Below are 17,334 nucleotides of genomic sequence, written 5' to 3' on the forward strand. Positions count from 1 at the left end.
CACAAACATTTTCATTTATTTCTTCTTCTTATTCATACTCTACAGAATACCCAAACTTGTACAAAAGAAGAATGAAAAAACAATATACAGTATGTGGTATAAAAAAATGTTTATTTCTGTCTTAAATTACATACACAAAGTAGAAACACTATGGCTATTTTTTTTCCTCATGTGAGTTCATTTCACACTTGCTGTGCCACAAAACATCACTCATGAGTAGCTGACTTTCACACAGAACGTCTCCTCCGTCTTCTCCTCCAGGTTGTTCACGTAGACCAGGATCTCCACTGAGCCAGGACTCTGGCTGGGGGCGAATCGCAGTCCGATGGTGTAACTTTCTCCACCTCCAATCTGAACACAGCGGACACAACAAATACAGCTCGTATGAATCTTTAAAATGAGACATCACTCTTTGCTCTGAGAAGTATTGCTAACAGTATTACAGAAGACTGCCAGTGGTATCATATCTGTAGCCAATGGTTCTTAATGCTGTGATTTGATGTCACAAACCTGCAAGTTTGAGCACAATATGGTTTAGCTTTATAAAGTAAATAAGTCAGCAGTCTCCATGAAGCCCTTGCAAGCCCACCTTCTAACAACAAGAAAAAAATACTCATAAGACCTTTGTAGCCACTTATTTCTGAAATGTAATTACTTGTGCTAGAACCTGGAATAGTTTTTAACAAGTTTTGAAACTCTCCTGCTGTGACGCTATGTGTGTTATTGTAAACTGAAAATTATTCAGCTGTGGTGTGAACTTGCTAGCTGAGCCCATCCGAAATATAATTTTTTATTAACTTATTTTTGGCATTCACAGAAAGAAAATGAAATTAAGTGAATAAAAGGAAAAGAACATTACAATATCAAAGACACCAATCATAGTGCGTTCTAGAGATCCAAATCCTTTTTCAAGGCAAGATCCCTCAATCCACAAATCACTTTTGGGCCTTCACGGTGCCCACGTACTTTATGTAATGATCTAAGATGAAAAAGGTTTGTACCTTGGACCTAAAGAGAAAGTCGCAGATGGAATAATACCTGCCATAACATTGATTTAAAAACTGAAAGCATTAGCCAAAGACTTCCTTTTTTAAATCCTGGAACGAATGCTACATCAAACTAAAAATCACACATGAAATAAAGATTATGATGTCAGAGAGCTTTGGTGTTTTTCTTCAAAAGCAAGATATTATTTATTACATCATGTGCTCAGTCTCTCTCTTCTGCCTGCCGACATCCATCCTGCATCAACTTTTTCTAAACAACATACTGCTGATTGGTGTTAACCTGTATTTGAATAAATTACAATTGTTTTAAGTAAAACTCCTGAATTGGACCCCCTTCCTAGTCTCATTAGTTTTGACAAATGTGGGCTCGTACAACCAATTTTCCTATTTCAGTCTTATACAGCAACTGATCAGCCTGGGTTTCCTCTCAAACTGTATTTCTTTCTGTGACTTTAGTGCAGCCTGGTCGTACTTTCTAAAACAGTAAACCAACAGATTTACTGTCAAAGATGTTTCAACTTTAGGTGGTGAGCCTGCTACCACTGCTGCTGGCAGTGGTGGAGAGTAACTAGTTACATGTAACTGCATTATGTAATTGAATTACAAAATAAATGAAACTGTAATCCATTACAGTTTCTGAGAAAAAATGTGTAATTAAATTACAGCTACTTATGAAAATGTTAATGATTATAAAGGAGGTTACATCTGAAGTCAGACCTTTAAGATTTTGCTCAGAAGGAATTTTTCCTCATTTTTTACTTACTGAATTACTGAGTTACTGAATATATATATTGCTGTTTTTAATTCTTTGAAATCAATATTTTTTATATTTAGTAAATAAATAATGACATGGGCTTATTTGGAAGACACATATACAGCAGGCTTAAATGGTGTCACAGTAGCCTATCATTTAAACTCATGCCAGACTTTTGACTTTTCATAAAAAAAATTTATTTTAACTTCCAAAACCTTCATGAACTAATGAATACATTTTCAAATGAGAGATAAATATTGCTTTTTAAGAAATGATCTCCCTTATACAGTACATCATGTATCCCTGAAAAAAGACCTGAACTTAGATTTTGGTGCTTAAAGGATACACTTACCCTAACAGCTGTAAACATTCGTAATGTAATGTAATGTAATACGTTACATGACTTTGATTAAGTAATTGAAATAGTTAGATTACGTAATACATATTACATTATGAATAAGGTAAGTAGTAATCTGTAACCTTTAACATTTCTAAAGTAAGCCTCTAAACCCTGGCTACTGGCTATAACACTGTACGGCTCTACAACATCAAAATACTGAAATCCACTTTTCTCATTAGATTTTTTGTTTTTTTACCTCACTGTAATAAATGTCCTGCATATAACAGTCAGTGTGTTTCCTCACTGTGGGTTTCCACTGCCTAATCCTGAGGCTTGTCTGAAGGAAAAAATATGAAATTATACTTGAAGAAAAACTACATGACTCACTTTCTTAATTGATTCAACCTCCTGACATCACACTCTGTTTTTTTTCTTCTCCATCTGCAGTACAATTTGATTATTGTTTACTGTAATTAAAGGCAGACAATGCTCAATGTTTTAAGGCTTTTCTATCCAGGGCTCTCAGTGTGCAAAATGTCTTTATTTGGTCTTTTTGTTGGTTTGGTTTTGTTGTCCCAGTATTTCAATCAGACCACAACTGTCTCATTTTGTTTTCCTGTAATAGCCAACAACAGATATATGGGTCAATTTGAGGGATTTATGCTGTAATCTTCCCCAAAAGCATAGCAGTATTGATCTCTGCTTTGCTTCCCCTACTGACAGCTGGTTTTATCATGGCCAGGTAGTTACGTCAAAAAGGAGGAAAGTGACTCCACATTTGCTTAATGCTACGGCCACGGTAAATTCTTTATAAGACACCTGGAGCCTTACTGACAAGATGGTAAAAAAACAACAGGCTGTTTTTCACACTGCCTCCCTCCTTCTGTCTAATTGATGCAGTGTTGTCTGGACAGGAGCAGGGAGACTCGTTAATAGTTTATGTGGAAACAGACTCCCGTTGCATCTCATTCATTTATTTGTTCATTTAGGATGCAGGTTTTTCCATTTGTTTTTGACATTTTATCACACCTCAGCAAATTAAAGGCGGTGATGGCAGTGACTCCAGCACTTTCTGTTTATGAATCAGCTAGGACCTACACTGCGGCTGATTGCAGCATAACAATAAAACAACAACAGTGATTAGTTTGTTATTTTTCTCCTAGTTTTTTCTTTCCTTCTGCAAGTCAAAAAGGAAATCATTTATTTGTCTAACAGCTGAGGAATTAAGAGGCCAGAAATCCCAGATGTTGTATCTGTCAAGATCACATGTAAGTTAAATAAATCATTTCATAACTATTTACAGTTAATGCTAAAGGTTTCTTTGTGGAGTCAGATACATTCTTATTTTGACTGAGTAAGTGTTAGTCAGGATGTAATTCATAATCAATGATGTCAATCAATCAATCAATCATTATTTGTATAGCGCCAAATCACAACAAAGTAATCTCAAGGCACTTTACACATAGAGCAGGTTATAAACCAAACTCTTCAGGTTTTAATTTTAAAGAGACCCAACATTCCCACATGTCACAGCATACTGTAGCAGCCTATTCTTGATTTTAGCTGCAGGTTGCACCAAAACTGATGACACTGTTTAAATTATGCCACTAAATATTTATCTCGTCATGTCCACATCTCCACTGTCCACTGAATGCGGTTTAAATGTTCCCTGAAATTGTTTCATCTTCAAGCATTTGGCTCTTCAGCAGCCACATTTCCAACAACACTTAAATCGACATTGCTATCAATGCTAGCAGCATGGCTCTATGGATAACAGTGTCAGTCCACCACTTTGGTCCAGACTGAAACAACTATTGAATGGATAGCAATTACATTCTTTTACAGGCATTCATGGTCCCACTGAGGATGCTTCCTAATGATGTTTTTAGTATTTCAGCAACTATAAAATTGCCATCAAATTTAGCACAGATATCCATGGTGCCCTGTCAATAAATTCTAATGAATTTGGTGACTTCTCATCTAGTGCCACCAGCAGGTCAATTTTCCCAAATTCAGTGTTTTACTCAATAATTATTAAGCTCTCAGCAAGGTCTGCAGAGTGACTATGGTCCATGTGGGAGTTGCTATTGCTCTCTGATAATGTAATGGACACTCTGGATTGATCTACAGCACAAAGGAAGGCTGCTGTAGAAGAAGAAAGTAGGACAAGCTGCTTGTAATGTTTTTTTTTTGTTAAAACATTTACAGCATGTTAGTAGCTTTCCCCCTTCAAGTTAGCAGAGAGCTAACCAGAAGTCTGCATTCATCCAGCCAGCGCTGGAATGGCAAACCAAATACAGATACAGAGAGATCTACCTGGCAGTCATCAGTATAATCAGCATTTTGTGAACTCATTTGGCAAGGGCTTGAATGTAACACACGTTCATTTAGAAAGAAAAGTTCTACATTGTAGGTTTAAATTTGACCAAAAATATTACAAGAATGAGCTGTTATTACCACTGTTTATTCTTAACAGGATTTGTTTAAAAGCAAATAAAAAATACTTTAACCAGTCAGTAGTGTTTTCCATTAGAGCAAATACTAATTGAATTAGTTGAATTAGTTACAGGGTGCTAACAACACAGGGAAGCCTAATTCAATGAAACCAGCTGCACTGATCCGAATCTTGATTTCCTTCAATAACAAATGCAAGCTTTTGTCAAGGAGGACAAACCTTTCTTTGTCTAGGTGTTAATCAAAAGTATTGATTTTACTCTTAATGAGAGTAAGATGACTTCCTGTCTTATCTCACCTGGAATTTGTCCTCTTTGAACTGGAGCAGATCTGGATGGTCGGAGCGAAGCAGGAATTTGCGGCTGCTGGTGTAAGGGTTGGTGTAGGTGATTTTCCTGGAGCTGCCACGACCACCACCGACCGGGACGCTCACTTCAAATGCCTGTACACACACACACACACACACACACACACACACACACACACATACAGCAAGTTTAAATATGCCTTGTTCCAAAGTGGGTTTGTTTTAAAGACTGTTTATTCATACATGTTTGAGCCCACATTTTACACATAGGGTACATTCCTCAAGCTTAAATGATCCACATAGCAAAACGAATGAGATTGGGCTCATATCTGTAGATTAGGGTGATTGCAATCAATATAAAACTGAATTTTGACACTTACATGCAATGAGAACATAACCTTCGATAGTTGGACAGTTGAGCACACAGTCAGGTAATTAGACATTTGGTAAGAAAAGGCAGACAGCATTCAGCTACACAGTGGATCGGTTTGAGCGCTGGCCTGGGATCAGCTGTCCTTAGCTCTGTCTTGAGAGTAGCCATAAAGGGGTTGGGGTTGCACAGCTGCCCCAGAAAACTACCAGGATTGTCCAATAAGCACTGAATGTGACTATGAGAGTTGAGGAGCTTTTTAAATATGAGGGAGCTGTTCATCACATCACTGTTTCTGTGAGAAACAAAGTGGGAGGAAGTGATGTAATAGGACATGAATTTGGAATCTTACTAGCAATTACCAACTGATGATCAAGTGAGATAAAATCATACTCTGCCAGCAAAACCCTATAAGAACTCTATATCAATCTATATGATCATATTCACTACTGCTGTGTTTGTGTGAAAACAAAAATAATTACATTTTAACAAAAAAAAGGTCTACTTTGGTAAATTCAATCTCAATTTCAACCGCTGACCAATTGCAAAGTGTTTTGACAGTGTTAACCTTTGAGGGAGCAGAGAGCCAGAGAATCCAAAATGGAAGAAGCATATTAACCCAGATACACAGTCCAATTTTAAATATTCTTCCTCTGTCAGAGTAAAAACTGCTCCACAAAGGAGGCAGTAGGTTATCACAAACTTATGGCTAGCAGAGACATGTTAGCAGCTAACTAGCATGTTACTGGTTAGCTTGCCAGCCACAGTAGCTAACCAGCTGCGCAACTTCACCAAGCTTCTAGCACATTCTATGGTATTTTTGTGAGGACATTTACATGAATATGAAATTACAAAATAACGGTAACTTGCAGCTGTGCAAAATCTGTGAAGAGGCTGTCTACTAACAATAGGGATGCTAGCTTAAATGTAAAGGAAGTCATTTGTGGAGCAGATGAATGAGGCTGTGATGAGCAGTTCTGACTTTGACAATGCATTGCTTCTCCGTTCGCTCTTCAAGCAGACGCCTGAAACCGCCTGTACACAGTCATCCGCTCTGCTGGAACAATGATGTTTCTCAAAAATTCAACAAGGACGAAGACAAAGAAAATGAGTGCCACCTACAGTTACCAAGGCCTTGAATAACCCTGGCTGCACTGTTTGTTTGTTCTGAGAGAGCGGCAGTGCGAGTGCTTACACCAAAGATGAAGACATAATAAAAACACACAGATCCACTCTACTCTCCACTCACAAACGTGTTTTTTCTTCTTGTTGGATGTTTGAACTTCTCTGTGCAGAGTGATGTATGTGTAGAGTCTGACACTAGAGGACTGTTCATCTGCTGAAAGTTGTTCTGTGCTCACTGAAAATCTTGTTTTAAGGAAGCAAGCAAGCATGATTTGTGGATCACGATTAGTTTGGAAACTTGAGTCCAGTGCACATAAACTGAGAGTGAACTTGGATCAGACACACACCAAGTGAGTGTTTTTTATATTTTTTAATACATGCCTGGAGGCGCTTTAAGTAGTAAAGCCAGAAGAAAACTATTCCTACCTTGGACAGCACAGGCCGGTGAACACTGAGACAAAGCAGCCAGGCGGTGACAAGCCGCCGGTGCTCAACGTCCACCGCGTTCACATACAGGAAGCGGCTGCCTGCCCGCCATGGCTGCACCTTCAGCTGGAGCTCCTGCACCGCTGCAGGAGGCAAAACAAACACACCCTCGGGGTCCACCTACAGAGAAGACATGTGAGAATGGTTTGATTGAGTTTAGCAGCAGGGTGTGAGGCTGTGGCTGATTGGGTGGCTTATGAGAATGTAGAGAATTAATAAAAAGAGAGAGTGATATGGGAAAGAAGAGCAGAGACATGTTTGAAGAGGTGAGGAAGGCATAGAAAAAAGACAGAATTAATGGGAAACGGTGGATAACAGAGGAAAACAGAGGAAGTAGACAGATTACAGGAGAGAGTGGGTGAGAGAGGGGCGAATAAGGTTCAGTGAAAAAGGCAAAGAGAGGGGGCTGACAATGAAATGATAGAAAGTAGAGGCAGAAAAGTGACAGAGAGACAGAAGGATGTGAGAATGAGATTTACTGTGCAGCTCCTTTTCAATCTGTTGAGAAAAGCAAAGCTATTCTCTGGCGGTGAGCTTTATCCTGTTTTATAAGACTCCTCCGATGCATTCCACAGTGAGCTAACCTGCCGAGAGTCAGATCAAAGCGGCAGCTGATACATACGGTGAAATCTTTTAAAAATACATCTGTCGCTTTTCCAGCCAGTACCCTATTTCTTCAGGGAAAACACATTTGGGTCGTACTGTATGCAACCATGGTGGCTGTGACAGTCCATCACTTTATTTCCTTTTTTTTATATGAGTAATATGCAATGCCCTTTTACTGCATCTCTGAGTGAGGAGCATTGTCAAACTCTCCCCTCTCTTGTACCCAGTTATGAATAAGAAGCAATCTATTAAAAATAGAGGGCAATCTGACACTCCTGGAACATATTTTCATAGGTTCAGGGAGCATACAGCCATTACTAATTTTTTCAGGTTGTGTCAAATTGTGTCCCGACATGATCTGACATGAGTGCAGGGAGTAATAGGGGAAGCTAATAAAATGAAATGAAATGACATGAAAAGACTTATTATGCTGTCAATCCGCATTTGCACAGTGTTGATAATGACTTGAATCTTAACCTGAGGTTATTACAAAAGAGAGTTTTGCTGTTCCTGTTCTGTTTCCTGCTGCTAAGAGAACAATTTGCATGAAATCATTTTTGTATATGCAGTTTGAAAATAGAAAAAATCTCAACTTCTAATTATGTAAGATGTATAATTTGAGCTGTTTTGATTCCACTTCTTGCCCGCTCAGTATGTTGCTTCCGATTTGTGTCATCTATTTTGTCCAATTCAAAAAAGCAATAATTTAAAAAAGGGGAAGGTGAAAAAGATGATGTTAAAAAAAAAAAATCATTAGAATTAAAGGGCAACCCAATGCAAAGCCATTAGACAATCTGACATGCATGAAGACATTTTTTTAGAAAAAGATCCAAATGGAACTCAAGGACAGTCACACATGATCTGAATAGACCCAAGGATAAGTAGACCTGATCCAGAAGGTGGTTGATCCAAACTGACCCAAAAAAATACAGAACGCCAACACTGGCAGCATCATGATGCTCCATCAATTAACGAGCAGCTGCCGTCCAAAAGAGGAGCAACACATGTCAGTTTTTCCTGCATTTCACAGTTCACACTCTCCATCTGCCTCAAAAAACACTAAATTCTCAGCTGCGATTATCATGAGGCACCATAAGCTGACAGCAGGTCCACTTAGATCCCCGCGGGTATTAAATATACTGGCACATGGATCTGAGACCCTCAGTAATGCAATGGTACCCTCCCCAACTCGATTACACTACAGTATAGTTTGGATCTGGCCTAACTTGTGTACCGGGTTTCCCAGACTGGAGTGAATGTGAGGTTGCTTTGAACTTACAAGGAAAATACAGTATAAAATATTCTAACAGTATAAAAAGTAACAACACATTTAATGTACACAATTTTCTAACTGAAGGTATGTACCTTGATCTCCTGAGGGTGTGATGAGAAACATTCGACCTTGCGAACAGCTTGCTTTCCCCTCAACACCAACGATTGACAGCTCCTCTGGCCAGTTATACAGCTGATGTCCACCCGCTCCATAAAATGCACGTAAATCTGCCAGATCTGGGAGGGCGCCGCCATCCACTTATCACTACAGAGAAAAACATTATCAGGAACAATTAAGCTGCGGCTCCCTGGAGACGCAGCGGGAGCAGCATGAGGTTGGAGATGAGGAGGGCTGATCTACTGGTGTGCTAGCACTTTAATAAGCAGCAATATGATCATCACCATCCCTTCACTGCTGAGACGAAGGGGAATTCAGTCTCAGTGGTCCTAGCTGGCTCTGAGAGCTGTGAGTGGGAGGCGATGTAGCCACCTTCTCAGCTCTGCTCTGTGACAACAGCACTAAAGGAGCATTTGGGGACATTAGGATTCAAGTGTTTTTGAACGCAGACACAGTATAACTAATGTTGGATTGAACCTGCTGATAAGTCATATTTTCAGAAGATAGCTGGCAGTTTGCTGTTGTTCGGTTTATTTTACAGGTGCTGTAATTTCTTAATAATTTTCGAGAAGGTTTCTTTTAAACATGGGAGGATTACCAGCTATATAAGCTCCTAGGCCTTAGAGTCACATATGAGTGGTCCTGCATTATTGTGTACAGTGCATTTGTGTACAGTACAAAGTGTAAAAAAAATATATTTTTATTTATACTGTGCTCATATGGTTCAATTCCTAAATAACTTGATCTGAAAAAAAGACCATGAGGTAATTAACACAAAAAACTTAAGCCATATGGTATTTTCCACCAAAGTACTGGTTGATTTTGGCATGCATGCAAACTTGGAGGAGTCAGGATACATAAGGATACTCAGAGAGTGGCAGGTGTAGACAAAATAAGGGCATAACAGCAAACCTTTGCCCAGTAAGCCAGCTTCTTCTGGCCATGTCTCAAAATAACCTTTTAATAAACTTTGCATTTCAGTTACTTGTTTTTTCTTTAAGAAATTAGTAGTAAAGACATGAAGTAACAGTTGTTGATTCCAGTAGAATCATTTTTAAAGATATGTTATAAGTCATATTTACATTACAATGTTATTTACCAGTCTTCCAAATAAATAAAGTTATTTTCTAAAAACTTCTGAGGAACTAATGAGTGTTCTTCTATTGGGCACAATACAATCAAAACATTTCATTAGAAACTATGTAAAGGTACCACTTTTGACCACTAGTAGTACCGTGAAGCAATGTTTATGAGCAAATTCCTGTGTTGTTTGTATTTTGTGCACCAGCACAAGGACATACTTGCATGTACACAAGACAAAGACAATTGACAAAATGTAACAGTTAATTCCCAGTGGAGAAAACTTCACTGGGTAACTTTCCATTAGACAACAATAGCAGATAAGTTCCGCAGTAAATATGTAACAAGTCAAAACATCATCATGCCAATCATATGAGAGTTGACTAATGATCTCCTGACTTTTAATAAGAGGGAAACAGTGGCCCTACACATAATCAAACCTGCACATAATATTGGCCTAATCCTGATGGAGATTTGGTAGAGTAGAGGACGGGTGCTGTAACTTCAGGCAGTCAGACCACCAAACCTCCATCTGATTAGTTAATTAATTCAAGCCTGCATGAACAATTTAATTAGTCCAAAATAGAATGCTTCTTCGGGCTAAGCTCTGTGTGTGTGTGTGTGTGTGTGTGTGTGTGTGTGTGTGTGTGTGTCCGTGTGTGTTTGTGTGTTAGCGCATTAACTGTGTACAGTATGCCTGTTCAGTAAATAATACATACGTAAAAACCATCACAAAGAACATTTTAATGTGTGGACTGGGACTCCCTGGCACTTTTAAGTACACATCCTGAGGCTCCCCTGGCACCTAGACAGAAACAGAATAGAAGGCAGACAGATGTTATAATAGAAGGGTAAAAGAAAAGAAAGAGGCAGAAATAAAAAAGAAGCCCCACATTTGCACTTTAAAAGAGATTGGCATGGTGTAAGGGCAAGCCTTTTGTGTATCAAAAAAGCATGTAATTTATGACAACGAGCACCAGAATAAAGTGCTTTCCCCCCTGACCAAGAAATGGTCTTAGAGCTATCAGTTTAGTAATTAATCCCCTGCTAATATTATTGTGGGATGAAACATACACTATAAAAAATAATGTCATTATCTCACCAGCATCCTTGTCTGGCAGACAATGTTAGGGTCACTGCAGCGTACGGATATGTGAGTCCTGGTGTCTGGGTCTCCAACTGGTTAAGCAATTAACAAAAAAAAAAATTAAAAGAGGGATTTATGCACAGGAGGATCAAAGGACTCGAGTTACACAGTGTATTTAAACAGTTTTTTTTTAAATGACTGGAATCATTTAACACCACCAAGTCTTATATGATATATTTCATACATACAGTACAGTACATGCATATATATACACATAAATGTACATGTTCATCTATTTTCTTCATTTTCTCTATTCCATTTTTTTTAACGTGCTTTTCATTTCCTGCCTCTCTGTTGTTATTGCCCTTTTTTGAAAATGCATAATATGAACTTGTTTTTGTTGACATTTTAGTAAAAACACAATAAAAAGGGAGGTAGAATACATAATTTATTCTCATCTGTCTGCCTGCATTGTATAAATATTGTATTTGTGTATGTGTGAATGTGCACATTGTACCTGCTGAAAATGTATCCTCTAAGCATGAAACCAATACTAAAAATGCAATAATATGCAATTTAATAAAATGCATTGTATGCCATATGAAACTATCTAATCTCAATACAGACAGGGTAGCATGGATGGGAGCTGTGGGTTGAGGAGTAATGGCTAAAAACAGGAGCAACCTGCACTACCTGTGGGGTCGTGCCATGGCGGCAGGCGGATGGCCTTTTTGAGGAAACACAGCTCAGGGTGGTACAGTCTGAAAGTCTGGTCAACAACGTGGGGTGTCGGCTCCACATTGACCTGGCAGATGGCCACTGGCTTGCCATCGTCTGTTTTGAACGTAACCTGTGGAGAGAAGGTGAAAGGTCTGCAGTATCAGCAGCATGACAGTCCGCTGCATGATGTTAGAAATCCAGCACAATGAAACAGCATTTACATCATCATAGGACAGTAAAACTCCTCAGTGAAAGCCGTAGCTGGATTAAATGCGTCTTAAAGGACAATGACAGTTTAATACAATAATATTACACATGCCTTGTTTGCTACTGTCGAAAATCTATTTTGTCAGTAGCCTCTGAACTTCTTTCTGTCCACTAGCGTCTGCAATCAATTTACCTCCTTTTTCACTGACAAAATTCAGAAACTTAGACAGGTGCAGGGCATACGTTGTCCCCATATCCACTTAAAAACAATTCCAGTAGTATGACACATTTTCACTCGATGAACCATAAAAACCTGGAGGACATTATTCAGCATCTGAAATCCTCCCCCTGCTGCCTTGATATTCTGCCAGAAGGCTTTTCCAAAAATGTTTCAAATTGCATGGCTTCAGATCTCCTACAAATTGTAAACACATCTCTTCTCTCTGGTGTCTTCCCATGGGCCCTGAAAACTGCAACCATCAAGCCTCTCTTAAAAAAAATTAAAAAAATAACCTACAGTAGACACTTCACTAATGAACAATTATAGGCCCATATCAAACTCCTGTTTTTAAGTAAAATCATTGAAAAAAAGTGCACTAAACAGTTCCAGTGTTTCCCAATTAGGATTCCAACCTCACCACACCACATCACTGACACTACTCTTATTAAGGTCTTCAATGACATCCACCTTAACATACAGAATTTCAGTCTTTGTGTTAAAGAATCTTAGTGCTGTATTTGACATGGACTACAACACATTACTAGACCAACTAGAACACTGGGGGTGTGGCTTTCTGGCACAGTACAGTAGTAATTGGTTTGAATCCTACATAAAGACAGGCACTACTTTGTGTCAACAGGTAAATACACATCTGAGTGAACAAAAATGACATGCAGAGTTCCACAAGACACCATTCTGGGACCTCTTCTGTTCAACATGCCTCCACTAGGTCAGATTATGGAAAACAAAACAAAAAAACATAATTATGCAGACGACACACACATTTACATAACCATAACACCAGGGGATTATGGTTCTATAGAAGCACTGAGTAAGTGGATTGAACAAATCAATGATTGGATGTGCCAGCATTTTATTCAATTAAACAAACATAAAACTGAAGTAATTGTTTCTGGAACCATGCAAGAACACAACCACAAACTAAGCCAGAAATGTTGGTGTACTTATCGACTCAGACTTGAATTTTGACAGCCACATTAAGACAATTACAAAGTACAAAGAATAGATCAAGGATTAAAGGACTAATGTCTTATCTTGACTTGACCACTGTGGTAGGGTTATCTTTACAGGTCTGTTTAAAAAAAATCGAGACAGCCGCAACTGAAAGGCTTCAGAATGCTGTTACTCGAGTCCTCATTAAGACCAAGAAAGTAGATCATATCACTCCAGTTCTCAGAACTTCAAACTAGCTTCCTGTTAGTGTTAATAATTGATTCTAAAATACTGCTGTTGGTTTATAAAGCATTGAATGGTTTAGGGACAAAATACATTTCTGATGTTCTGCTTTGTTATAAACCATCTATACCTCTCAGGTTGTCTGTGACAGATCTGCTTTCTGTCCTCAGAGTCAAAACTAAACATGGAGAAGCAGCGTTCAGATTTCATACACCACATATCTGGAACAAACTCCCAGAAAACTGTAAGTCTGCTGCAACTCTGGTCTCTTTTAAATCAAGACTGTGTTTTTCTTCTTGCTGCTGCCTTTGATTAAATCAAAGAATTATTCATTTCTTACACTGCGCTGTAACTTTTATTCTTGGATTTTATCTGTCTTATTCTATTTTAGCATGTTTTTGTTTTCTATTCTCTTATCTATTTTAATTACTGTTTTTAATTGTATCTAAGTGTCCTTTTATTGGGTGTTCCTTTTGCACTTTCTCTCATGCTTTTAATTTATTATGTGACGCACCTTGAATTGCCTTGTTGCAGAAATGTGTTAAATAAATAAACTTGCTTTGTAACTTGGGTCTTATCTTCGTAATTTGTCCACCATTTCTTTTCCATTGTGATAACATTGTACTCGACAAGGTAATTGCTAAGAAGTGGGAGCACAGTGAGATCACTACAACAAGGTTGGATGCAGCAAAAACATGGACAGTCAGCTGATGAGACAGCGTATAAATAAACACTTCTGTCAGATCATCTAAATCAGTGATTCTCAACCATTAGCTTCTGACCCCTGATAGAAATTGATATTTACTTCTAGTGCCTTCAGTCTTCGGTTTGGTGACCTCAGGATTGGGTCACTGCTTTTTGCAGATGATGTGATCCTGTTGGCTTCATCAGACCGTGACCTCCAACTCTCACTGGATCGGTTCGCAGCCGAGTGTGAAGCGGCCCGGGATGAGAATCTGCACCTCCAAATCCGAGGCCATGGTCCTCAACCGGAAAAGGGTGGAGTGCACTCTTCGGGTCGGGGATGAGATTCTGCCTCAAGTGGAGGAGTTCAAGTACCTCGGGGTCTTATTCACGAGTGAGGGAAGGATGGAACGGGAGATCGACAGGCTGATCGGTGCGACGTCTGCAGTAATGCGGACTCTGCACAGATCCGTTGTGGTGAAAAGAGAGCTGAGCCGAAAGGCGAAGCTCTCGATTTACCAGTCGATCGTCGTTCCTACCCTCACCTATGGTCATGAGCTTTGGGTAGTGACCGAAAGAACAAGATCGCGGGTACAAGCGGCCGAAATGAGCTTCCTCCGTAGGGTGGCTGGGCTCTCCCTTAGAGATAGGGTGAGAAGCTCAGTTATCCGGAGGGAGCTCGGAGTAGACCCGCTGCTCCTCCACGTCGAGAGGAGCCAGATGAGGTGGTTCGGGCATCTAATCAGGATGCCTCCCGGACGCCTCCCTGGTGAGGTGTTCAGGGCACGTCCCACCGGTAGGAGACCCCGGGGAAGACCCAGGACACGCTGGAGAGACTATGTCTCTCGGCTGGCCTGGGAACGCCTCGGGGTCCCCCTGGAAGAGCTGGACGAAGTGGCTGGGGAGAGGGAAGTCTGGGCTTCCCTGCTTAGGCTGCTGCCCCCGCGACCTGACCCCGAATAAGCGGAAGAAGATGGATGGATGGATGGATGGATGGATGGATGGATGGATGGATGGCCTTCAGTCTTCTAATCTGTGATGTTTCCAGATGCTCAAGTCATGTCATGTCTATTGCCTGAATATTATAATATATATACAATGTACATAAGCTTTGAATGTCATTTACTTAATGATCTTATCTTGCTGTGTTTACTATTTTAAATGTCTCTATATCTGTTCCCTACTTCTTATACTGCTGTAACATGCAATAACATGCAAATTCTCCTCAGGGGAATCGTATCTTATTTTATCTTATCTTGCTGAGTTACTTTCTGGAAACAGCACCAACTTACTTAATTCATCTGTACTTTCTTCCCTGCTTTATTCTGTGTGCTTGTGTGTGTGTGCCTTTGTGTGAGTGACCTTCAAACAATACTTGTCCTGTGTCATTAGAAATACCTTCACTCTAGTTCCTTGACTCTCTTTAGTGAAATACAGAACTGAAATTGACATGTTTTCCTCCTCAGACAGTTCACTTCTAAACAACATGCACAGCTTTTAAAAAGCAGCCTTTGAGAAGTTTTATTTCAAATATTCACCAGAGAGCATGATGATGATGGAGCACACCGTACACCAGAATATAAAAGTTGGCTTTAATCCGACTACTGAAACCCCCACAGACCTGCTCAATGTGCTTTGAAGTTTGCTGCATTAAAATAGCCCCCAGGATCTGTGCAAATCAACACAAATGTGCTCGTATATATGGTATGCACTAATTACATATGGTTATGATAACTTGTATATACACATACATCAACTTATGCAAACACACTGGCATTGGTAACCCTCTCACGTACTACCATGGTCTACAACATCTAACACTAGTATTTGCTGGCTTGATAACCTTACTGTATATATAACTAAAGTGAAGTTGAGGAAATATAGATTACACTGAATAAAAAACGTCACTTCAGAGTTCACAAGTATGCTGCTGGATTACACAATTTAGTAATATTCAAGTCAAAACTATTCAGAGGCAGACACAAGTAAGTCTAAAGATTTTAATGTCATTTAAGTCATTCAACGTTTTGGCTCACATTTGGAACAGATATCCCAACAACTACTGGACAGATAGTCATGTAATTTGTGGATATTCATGTTCTCTAGAGGATGAGTTTCATGATTTTGGTGACCCCTGACCTTTCTTTCAAAGCCATTAAGTCAAAATCTCCAATCTTAAGCCAAGAGTTATCTAGAAATTTCATGGAGTGAGCCACATGAAATCTGCAGAGAATATTCCTGTCCCTACTGGAGGATCCCTTATGTTTTACTTAGAATGTAGTATGGACTTCCCATAGCCATGGCCAGAATCTCCACTTGTACAAAAAATCAAAAGGACAGATTTTCATATAATTTATTGAGCACTTTTATAGTCCTCAGAGGATGAACTAGCTTTCCTCTTATGTCAATCTCAGCCCAAAGAAGCAATGTTACATTAAAAAGATTTTCATATTCTAATAGGTTAGCATCACATTTCCCATTTAGGAAGAACATGGTCTTTATTCTTCAAATGCCACAAACTTGATAGTTTTAACCTCACCACATTCAAGTGACAGTAGCTGAAAGTGATCAGATTACATTGTACTGTAGATCATGGTTGTTCAAATCACCGCTGTCGAGATGACAAGTGTTAATTTCATCAACATAAATGACATGTAAGGACAACAACCATTGTGAACCCAAAATACTGTTATCACAGGTATGATAAGTTCCAATGTCACAGTCTGTCCTCCAACTCTGTGAGAACTTAAGGCAGTCCCACAATGAAATCTCTGCAGGATTTCTGGGAGTAATTGCTCACACTTAATTTCAATGGTCTAATGTTAAAAACAAAGGTTATGGAACTCTATAGCCAAGTCAAAACTTGTTACAAAAATGTCTTAGTTTGGTTTGGAAAAAACTTGACCTGTCCTGCAGAGAGCCTGCCTCACAGTACACTTTATTGTGGCATGCTTGTGGTTTTTGAATGAGATAATAGTTAATAATATATTCGGACATCCACATGCTTTATTTAGGTATCCACATACTACGAACTGCAGTGCATTATTAATGATAAATTGGAAAATCTCTATAAAGTAGATTCCAACCCATCAATTATTTCTGACACAAATAGACAAATTGCAAAATATGCAGTGCTTCATTACAAAATAGTTCCTAGTAATGAAGGTCCCTTCATTACTACTACATGATAGATGAACATACTGCATATGAGCAAGAACTCAGCCATGAGTAATGAACTGCACTGTGAAGTTAACTTTCCACATTTTGGTCATTGATTCACAAACTCACAGAAGTTGATCC

At 39.1% G+C, this 17,334-nt stretch overlaps 1 protein-coding gene across 1 annotated transcript in view; it reads right to left on the reverse strand.

Moving 5' to 3' along the window:
- Positions 1–210: 210 nt before the first annotated feature.
- The window catches only part of nphp4 (nephronophthisis 4), a 161,089-nt gene continuing 143,965 nt past the window's right edge, over positions 211–17,334 (reverse strand). The window contains exons 23-29 of the mRNA XM_053317118.1: positions 11,700–11,856; positions 11,022–11,098; positions 10,639–10,724; positions 8,815–8,986; positions 6,784–6,963; positions 4,854–4,997; positions 211–351 (exon numbers count right to left, since the gene is read on the reverse strand). Coding sequence (XP_053173093.1) covers positions 211–351; positions 4,854–4,997; positions 6,784–6,963; positions 8,815–8,986; positions 10,639–10,724; positions 11,022–11,098; positions 11,700–11,856 — 957 coding nt within the window. The remainder of the gene's footprint in view (positions 352–4,853; positions 4,998–6,783; positions 6,964–8,814; positions 8,987–10,638; positions 10,725–11,021; positions 11,099–11,699; positions 11,857–17,334) is intronic.

The sequence above is a fragment of the Scomber japonicus genome, chromosome 4, assembly GCF_027409825.1.
Source record: "Scomber japonicus isolate fScoJap1 chromosome 4, fScoJap1.pri, whole genome shotgun sequence".
In the NCBI taxonomy this organism is placed as follows: Eukaryota; Metazoa; Chordata; class Actinopteri; order Scombriformes; family Scombridae; genus Scomber; species Scomber japonicus.